Source organism: Lepidochelys kempii, chromosome 9 (genome assembly GCF_965140265.1).
Source record: "Lepidochelys kempii isolate rLepKem1 chromosome 9, rLepKem1.hap2, whole genome shotgun sequence".
Classification (NCBI taxonomy): Eukaryota; Metazoa; Chordata; order Testudines; family Cheloniidae; genus Lepidochelys; species Lepidochelys kempii.
Genome location: NC_133264.1, coordinates 26199383 through 26209244, shown reverse-complemented (window position 1 = coordinate 26209244; position 9862 = coordinate 26199383). Strand labels below are relative to the sequence as shown.

Genomic DNA, 9862 nt, shown 5'->3' with positions numbered 1-9862 from the left:
ATCAATGCCACACGCACACCTTGAGTACTGCGTGCAGGTCTGGTCATACCATCTCAAAAAAGATATACTCAAAAAAGATATGTATTCAAAATGGAAAAAGCACAGCAAAAGGCAACAAAAATAATTAAGGGTATGAAACAACTTCCCTAAGAAGAGATTAAAAAGATTGGGACTGTTCATCTTAGAAAAGAGGTGATTAAGGTGGTGGGGGGAATGATAGAGGTCTATAAAATTATGAATAGTGTGAAGAAAGTGAATAAGGAAATGTTATTTACCCCTTCATGTAACACAAGAACGAGGGGTCACCCACTTAACTGAATAGGAAGCAGGTTTAAAACAAAAGGAAGTACCGCTTTTCACAATGCACAGTCAACCTGTGGAATTTGTTCCCAGGCGACGTTGTGAAAGCCAAAAGTATAACTGGGTTCAAAAAAGAATTAGATAAGTCCCTGGAGGATAGGTCCATCAATGGCTATTAGCAAAGGTGGTCAGAGATGCAATCCCATGCTTTGTGTGTTCCTAAGCCTCTGACTGCCAAATGCTGGGCCTGGATGACAGGATGGATCACGTTATAATTGCCCTGTTCTGTTCATTCTCTTTGAAGCATCTGCCATTGGCCACTGTTGGAAGACAGGATACTGGGCTAGGTGAACCATTGGTCTGATACAGTCTGGCCATTCTTATGTATGTTCTTATGTTATGCAAGTCAATTAGGCTTTGTCTATATACAAAAGTTGTATTAGTTTCTGTCCATCTTAGGTACTTATATGTCCCCTACCACCAGAGTATTTGAGTGCCTCAGTCTTTAAAGTATTTATCCTTACAACCTCTGTGAGGTGGGGAAGTGCTACTATTATTAGCCAAGATGGTCAGGGATGCAACCCCATGCTTTGTGTGTTCCTAAGCTTCTTACTGCCAAATGCTGGGCCTGGATGACTGGATGGATCACATGATAATAGTGCCCTGTTCTGTTCATTCTCTTTGAAGGCTAATTTTACAGGTGAGGAACTGAAGCACAGAGAGGCTAAGTGACCTGCCTCACAAAAGAAATGAGTGGTCCAGCAGGGACTTGACCCCATGTCTCCCAAGTCCTAGGCTAGTACCCTAACCACTGAACAGTCTTGAAACTGGTATAGGCTATGTCTGTGTTATAGTGTATGCTGGCATAGCTTCTAGTTTAGCTGCAGCATATACCAACAGAAGGAGTTTTTCTGCTTGTGTAGGAACACCAGCACCCTGGTGAGCTGTGTTGATAGAAGCAGTATCCTGTCAGTATAATCAGCATAGCTGCATCTACACTGGGGATTTTGTCTGAATAGCTATGTCAGTCAGGGGTGTGTTCTTTATTTTTTTTCACATCCCTGACCAACATAGATATGCTGGTGTAAGTTTGAAGTGTAGACCAAGCTATAGTTAAACCAGTTCATCCTGTTTAGCATGGACACAGCTATACCTATATAAAATTGCTTATACCTCTATCTCTGTAAGGGAAGGGGAATGAGCTAAATGGGAATAAGGAATGTTTATACTGATATAACTGAACACCAAAGGTTATACTGGTTTAACTATGTTGGGGGGAGGGGGGATCACACTCCTAATTTGACATAGTCATACCAATTCTGAATCTGTGTGTAGACCTGGCATTAGGCCTATAATTTTCAGAATGATGTGGCTGAAATTAGCACCTAATTTAATAGAGGCTCTTGGTTGCCTAAATATAGGTTTAGGCATCCAAAGAAACATAAACTCCAAAAAGGCACTCTTATACCAGAGTAAAACTGTCTATGTGCAGAGTTATACTGGTATAACTACTGCAGTATAATTTTACGAGTATAATTATGCTGGTAAATTTCCCTATGTAGACAAGCCCTTAGCCCTTCGAAGCGCTTTTCTGTTGGCATAGCTGTGTCTATACTGGGGATTTTTTTGGCATAGCTGTGTTAGCTAAAGGGTGTAGTTCTTGTCACAACCTGACCAACATAACTGTGCGAGAAAAACTTAGTAGCATAGACCTGGCCTTAGTCACTTTCATTGTGACTGTGTAGCTGGAAACAAGAAGGAAAGGCAGCTCAGTGCATCTAATGTAATCTCTGTCAACCAACAGCAGTTAGTCCCTATATCAGTGTAGCTATGCAGGCCACATTGAAGGTCCCATTGATCTGTCTGAGTAGGAGTCCTGATTTGGAGTTGTGGTGGGCACAGAAATATGGCTTATTTATGTGGTTAAGGAGAGGTAAGGTATTGGGATATTCCCAATTCCTACTGCCATCCACCTTGCAGAACCAAAAGTAAAGTCAAATAACTTGGGGAGTTTTCCTTAATGTTGGACATTAGACCTCACTGGCAGCATCCCAGTGATTCAAACTCCCTGGATCCTTTCCCCCATGTTTGCTTCCCATTTGTGTGCAAAAAATTTGTAAGAATTATGATATTTTAATGACAAGTAATTTGGGGAGGAGCTGTATCTCTACAACCCTTTGATAAAATGGACTCAAATTTGCACCACAAACTCTACCCAGCCACCTGAAATGGTAATTTTCAAACCAATCTGGCTATGTACATGGATAGCTTTAAACTTTTGCAACCACATTGCAACCTTAACTCTGGTGCCTCTATCCCTGCCCTATGATAAAAGGCAGTTTAAAGTGTAAATCTGTCTGTTTGTTTCCTTTAAAATCATCTGGGTGTCTTGAGCTGAATATCAATAGGATCCACTGATAACATGAAAGGCAGGGGGATAACCTAATGAGTGTGGTTTATATGTTTGAGTTTCTGTGAAACACAGGGTGCTAATGCATTTTGTTTATTGAGAACTTATATGCCAATATTATTTCATCATTAGCAACTAGGCTTTGAAGATAAAAACTTGCTGAATTCAATGAGTAGTATGGGGTGGGGATGCAGTTTGGACCTTTGCTATTGTTTCCCTGGAGATCCCATCATATAATAGTCGCTATATTTTGCAAATCTATGTACTTAAACTTATTAGGATTTACACAGCGTATCCACCATTTGTGATACTGAGACTGAAGGACATACTGAGAGTTTATCTACAATGGGTTTTTGCTCCATGTTAACTATACGGATGTAACTGCATTAGCACAAAACTCTAGTGGGGATGCATTACACCAATGTAAAAAATGACTTATACTGGTGAAGCTTCCCTGTTTTCTAATTTACACCAGGGACCTCTCTAATCCCCAGGCAGCCCAGAATCTGGTTAATGCAAAGGTATCTTAAAGCCACTCTTCTCCTTTGTCTTCCATGAGGCACAGCATAGTATCTCTCCCCCATTTTCTTCATTGGGAGATTCACGTGTGCAAAGAGTGCAGGGTCAGCAACAGTAGCATCGTAATGCAGCCCCACCTACGCTGGCCATATGTTTTAGAACTGTGTTTACATAGTTCCTGCTAAAATGGTTTTGACATGGATTTGGCCAGCAAGCGTAGAAAACGCCCAACCATTCCAGAATGCTGTTTTAAAAAATGGGTTTGTCAGTTTCTCTCTGATTGCACTGACCAGACTGATCAAGTTTAATCGCCTCCCTGGTGGTCAGGATTTGGCGCTCTCACTGCTGCGGCCCAGGGTTTGATTCCCACTCAGGGAAGGAATTCCTTTGGGGGGAGGGATAGCTCAGTGGTTTGAGCATTGGCCTGCTAAACTCAGGGAGTGAGTTCAATCCTTGAGGGGGCCATTTAGGGATCTGGGGCAAAAATTGGGAATTGGTCCTGCTTTGAACAGGGGGTTGGACTAGATGACCTCCTGAGGTCCCTTCCAACCCTGATATTCTAAGTTATAAACCAGTTTAACCAGAACTGTATTTAAACAAGCTCTTAAACAGGGCTGAGCCTAAGATAGAGAAGGTCTGTATACTAGTTAATTGGATAAAGACTGAGAACTGTTAAGAATGGCCACTACACACAAAGCAAAGATTGGAAGGTGCTAAAATAACCAGTCATGTTTTTCTTAAAACTAGGAATGTCTGACTGACAGAAAGTACAAAGGAATGACTTCTGTAAACAATGGCAAATAGCCAGTGTTTCTTTGGCTCAATCACAGTGTGAGTGAATTGTTGTTAAAACACAATAAAGTGCAAATAATTCCAAACATGTGGCAGTTGTCATTCTTGGGCATTAATTATTCAAACTTCAGGTGTGCTGTGTAACAGTCATTTAGGGTGCTTTGAATGAATTAACTCAGACAATTTAAACAGCTGCTTGTCTTTAAACTAGAATGGGAACTAGTGCCTCTGGGTATTGTGTGGGTGGCCCTATGAAGAGAGGGAGGACTCAGCCCTATACCCACATAAGCAGATGGGCGGTTCCCACTCCCCACCCCACGAAAGCACTGCTGCAAAGGTGGCAGCAAAGCCCCTTACACACACCCCCACAGTCCTTTGCAGAGTGGCAGGGAAGTGGCAGCAGCTCACCTGGTATGAAGCTGCCCTTGCTCCCAAGGAATGGAGTGTTTGACCCTTTCCTTGTGCCCAGACACTCATGCTCCACGACACAGAGAGGGGCAACCCCCATTCCCGCTTTTAATTCAGGATGTGAAACCACTGACGACCAGCGCTCAAGTCGAAACAGAGGAGGGTCGGGTCTCCTGTTCTCTCCCTGCTCTCTCAAGAGAGGAAAATGAACCTGAGCTCTAGCAATAATTCATTCTGCAGAGAGAGAGAAGGGGTCTTCCCTGGCCCGGGGCCCAGCCCCTTCCCACAGGTGTTGTGAGGCCTCCCTTTTCATGCCCCAGGATTTTTTTCCCCACCCGTCAGGTCAAAGCAGGCAGGGTCAGGCCCTGCGCCCAGGAGAGGGGGCCGAGGGGCTTCCCCAGTTTCCTGCAGGAGTGAGAGCTAGGAAGAGAGATGGGAGTTTCCTCTGCCCCCACAGCCAGGCCCCCTCCACCTCTCCCAAGGAGCAAAATAACCCGTTGTTTTCTGAGGGACCCCGGCCTGTCTCGGGGTTGTTGTAGGCTGTCCAAAGGGCCGCGTGCCCAGCACGTCTCTTACGGGGCTGACCCCTGGGGCCGCGGCAAACCACAGCAGCCCACTCCCCGGTGGGGGGTGCCTAGGGCAGCAGCTTGCCCCGGAGCTAACCCGAGGCTAAGGGAAGAGGCGTTACACGGCTGGGCGGGGACGGGCCTGCCCCTCTTGGCCGCACTGGGTCCCTCGGCCCGTCCGCCCGCCCGCCCTTTTGCAAAGTGTAAGTATCCGCCCAAACTCCTTCATAGGCGGGGCAGAAAGACAATCAGCGGCCAAGCATCTTCCTCCCTCTGGAGGCCCAATGGCGGAGGGACTCAAACCTCTGAGCCAATGAGGCAGCGCGGCCTGACGGGCACTAGGCGGCAGCCAATCCGAACAGAAGGGCGAGCGGGGGCGCGTGTGCCTGTGTGGGCCCCCTCCCCTTTCCAGAAGCCAATGGAGGGGGTTAGCGCGAGCCAATGGGTCCGGGCGGGCTGTGAGCGGACCTGAGCGCGAGGCTGCGGGGAAGGGATGGCCCGTGGCGGCGCGAGGCGGCACCGCGGGACTGGTGCACCACGCGCTGGCTGCCGGGGGGCGATGAGAACTCGCGGTCTCCTCCCCCGCCCCGCTGGCAGCTGCCGCCTCCCTGTCTCCCAGGGCTGCTGAGGCTCGGGCAGGGCGCCTGCCTGGCCGAGGGGCTCGCGCTGCCCTTGCGTTCCGCCGGGGCTCGGCCGCGGCTGCCTGGCCCAGGAGCCTGCCCGGGAGGCTGGGCACAGCCCTCGCCGCGCGAAGGGGGCTGGCGCTGCACGGGCGTTAGCCGCCGCTGCTCCCTCCCCTGCCGGCTGCTGGCTGCATGCTCACCCCGCTCCAGTGAGAGCCGCGGCGGGGCGGCTTCTCTCCCCTCCCTCCTTCCCCGCTGACTGGAGGTGGGAGGGAGAGAAGAGACCCAGAGAGGAAGGAGCCGGGCGTGCGGAGCGGAGCCATGCGAGAATACAAAGTAGTGGTGCTGGGCTCGGGCGGGGTGGGCAAATCCGCCCTCACCGTGCAGTTCGTGACCGGCTCCTTCATCGAGAAGTATGACCCCACCATCGAGGATTTCTACCGCAAGGAGATCGAGGTGGATTCCTCCCCCTCGGTGCTGGAGATCCTGGACACCGCCGGCACCGAGCAGTTCGCCTCCATGCGGGACCTCTACATCAAGAACGGGCAAGGGTTCATCCTGGTCTACAGCCTGGTCAACCAGCAGAGCTTCCAGGACATCAAGCCCATGCGGGACCAGATCATCCGGGTGAAGAGGTACGAGAAGGTGCCCATGATCCTGGTGGGCAACAAGGTGGACCTGGAGGGCGAGAGGGAGGTCTCGTATGGGGAAGGCAAAGCTCTGGCCGAGGAGTGGAGCTGCCCCTTCATGGAAACTTCAGCCAAAAACAAAGCTTCAGTGGATGAACTGTTTGCAGAGATTGTCAGGCAGATGAACTACGCTTCCCAGCCCAACGGGGACGATCAGTGCTGCTCGTCCTGCGTGATCCTCTGAAAGGGCCTTGGGGGCAATGTTGTCGTTCGCAAAGGTTTACAACAAAAAGAAGCAGCAATGTGATCGTTCGAAACAAAGATTGGAAACAACTTTGCATACACAAGGATTCCAGGCTGCAGCAGCACGAGCTGCTGCAGTGATCAGTGTCACGGGGTGGGTGTATTGTTGAAAACGTGGCTTTTTCAGCATGTACATTTCATCGATTTTGATTGTTGCATATTTCCCGTAAGTACCATTTACAGATTGCTGTATTGGCAACTGACACCAGTAAGAAAAGTTTCGGCCTGGAGAAAGGGGAGCTTGTGAGCAATCGTTTTCTAACTGGAAGAGTTAAATTACACCTAAGGAACTAAGGGGAGCAGTAAACGAAGAAACCATTGCAGAGAGGGAGAGAGAAATCTTTCCGTGGACGTGTGGGGGTGAAACTAAGATTGGTGCTCTCTTTTCTTTAGCCAACCTTGAATGCACCCTGTGACTATGATATTGATTCTGAGGATTTCTATGCAAAGTTGGATTATTGTTACAGTGTATCCAATCTGAAGTATTGCACATCTGAACTGGGACTTTTAATAACACTGATGCCAATACAGTGTGGGGTGCCAGAACGTGTCTGCTGATCATTTGTGAAACTATTTTGTTTACCTGCTGTATCGGATGGGAGTTTGGGGGAGAGCGGTAGTATTTTTTTTTTTTAAATCAGCTGTGAAAATGTTACAAATCTGCACAATATTTTTTTAGTTGTGTTTTCTTCTTTTCTTCAGGGGGGAGGGAGGTTTGTGGTGGTGGTTTGTTTTCCTTATTTTTGGGTTGGCAATAACTGATTTTGATTAGCTCTCTAAAGTACAAAGACTTCCTAAAATGTGATACAGGGCCAACAGCAACCCTGTGTCTGTAGAGTGCCTTCAAAACTCAGCTGTTCCAGCCGGTGCCAACCTGTGAAAGCTCCACAGAATCCCATTATCTACTACTCCAGAAACTACTTAACAGCTTCCTTTCAGTAATCACACTGAACAAGCCAGGACAAAAAGGCCTATTGTTTAGTGGAATTTATTTCTTATTTCCATTTCAGCCTTTTAAATGTCATTTCCATGTCTTGCAAATTTGGACTGTATTTAATTCAAATTTACAGGCATTTAGTTTTTTGGGAGGATTTCTTTTGTTTTGGTTCTCTGATGTAGGATGTACCTCCAGCCAGCAAAGAGCGAAATCTTAATGTTGTGATGTACCAAGAAAATTCTAACAACTGTAACTTTAATTCCAGACATGCGTTTAATGTCTATCCGTTTTAAGAATTTTAATACAAATGTTTTGTTTTTTTAAAAAACGAACAGCAAAACTGTGGTTTTTTTAATGTATTGTAAGGAGAACTGACTTTAATATGCAATCATGGCAGACGTATGCTTTTTAATCGTGATATTTGTCTAACCAAAATAACAGTATGTTAAGAATGGAGGAAGGTAACCTAAAATCATGAGGCTAGGGAATGTTTCTATTGTATCTGCTGGTAATGTTGGAAACAGTTGAATAATTATATTTAGGTCCTGATGCTACAAGATGCTGTACATGGGCGAATCCTACACTTATATAAATGCTTGTTGAAGTCATTTGGGCTCTATGCAGAACAGCTTGCAGGATTAGGATCTTATTTTGTAATTTTAAAAATAACATGGTTTATTGGAGTCTAGGTGTTGAAGGTCAGCTGTTCGTAAACTTCTATACTTTACTGAAAAAGATACAGCTTTTAAAATTATGCATTAAGACTGTGATTCCTTACCATTTCAAATGTAACTTGCAAAGGAGGGGAAAATGGGATTTTTTAAAAAATACAAAGAAGGCCTGAAAGGCATTTATTCCCCCAAAATTCCCAGATGTGTGTGGGTTTTTTTTTTTGTTTTTTTTTTTTAAACTCATGATTTGTCTGTCCAGGAGGACTTATGGGAACTAATGAAATTATGACATCACAGGAAACCAAAAGCTGACCAACTGAGGAAGTAGGGACTTTTAGTCAAACTGATTAACATTTAGGGTGCCTAATTCTTCTCACTCCTAATTTAAACCTTGATCATGAATTCACTGTATCCAATAGCAAAGATCCCACTGACATCAGTGGTGCAGGATCAGGGCCTTACACAGATGTGACTTCATTGATTTCAATCAATGAAGTGACTGTTGTACTTCAGAGAAAAACAAAATGCCCAGTTTCAGCTGATTGATAGCATCTATTTAATTCCTAATACCTAGCAAAAAGCTTGGGAGAAATGATGCCTTAAAGATTAAACATCCACCTCTATCTGAGCTCACAATATTTCACTTCTCTTAAATCCCCAAGAAACTTTCCTGCCAAACTAATATTTCTACAGTTAAAATAAGTTTAGAAAAAAAACCCAGATGAAGAGAGCTGCAAACTTTTCCCCAACCCACCCTGGATTGATTTCTTTCTAGTCTTCTTTATATAATGCATCAAAAGGTACAAACTCATTTTTTTAAAAAAAACAAACCTCACTTTTGCAGTTCACCTTTAAGAACTTAAAAAAAAAAAAAAAAGCTGAATAAAAAAATTTGTTTAAGGACTTTAAAATCAGACGCCATGCTGAATAGCTGTTTTTTATTATTAATATAAGCCACATCTTAACAGGAATTTTCTTTTTCAGTATTAAGGTAGGCTTATTGTAGACATTGTGCATTAAAGTTTAAAAGCATATGTTATACCTGTATCTTGGCCATTGCCAGTGGTCCAATCCTGTCTAAATACTACATGCTTTCCCCCAAGTGCTGAGAGCCCCTATCCCCCAAAACTCATTGACCTCAATGGTATTTGGAAGGTTTTTCAGTACCTAACAGAAGCTGTCCTTGGGTGATTACTGGATGATCTCTGGATAACTTGTTCAGTAGAGTTATCTTCATAATTGCTGCTTTCAACATAATGAAACCTGGCAAACCTAGTTTTCCCAGCAGAATAGCAGTTATTGACATCTAAAATTGAAGCTAAAAAATTTCAAAATACCTCATGATTTCAAATTGCTTCATTTTTGATTGTGTGTGGTGTTTTTTAAAGAAAACCTGACTAAGTAATGATGCAAGTGTGTATGTATAGCATACACCAGCTCAACATAAACTCCAGTTTTAGCTTTGGCCTAGCAGAACAAGTGAAGGTCTTTTAATATATGTTGCTTCTTGCCAAAGCGGTGTATGTGTTAAGTAGTAACACGTGGCATGGGTCTAATACCATGAGTGCAAGCATATAAATGTTCAAAAATTATATTTTCTCCTGACTGGTGAGGATGCTACAGAAAGGAGCACTGGCTAGCTAGACCTTTCAGAGACTCCAAACTGTTGTGTCGTTCACTAAACATAAGCCTGGTCTATACACA

At 44.9% G+C, this 9862-nt stretch overlaps 1 protein-coding gene across 1 annotated transcript; it reads left to right on the top strand.

Moving 5' to 3' along the window:
- The first annotated feature begins 5345 nt into the window (after positions 1-5345).
- Positions 5346-9628, top strand: RAP2B (RAP2B, member of RAS oncogene family). The gene has a single exon (XM_073359641.1). The coding sequence runs from the start codon at positions 5940-5942 to the stop codon at positions 6489-6491; it is 552 nt and encodes a 183-aa protein (XP_073215742.1). The 5' UTR covers positions 5346-5939; the 3' UTR covers positions 6492-9628.
- Positions 9629-9862: the final 234 nt, after the last annotated feature.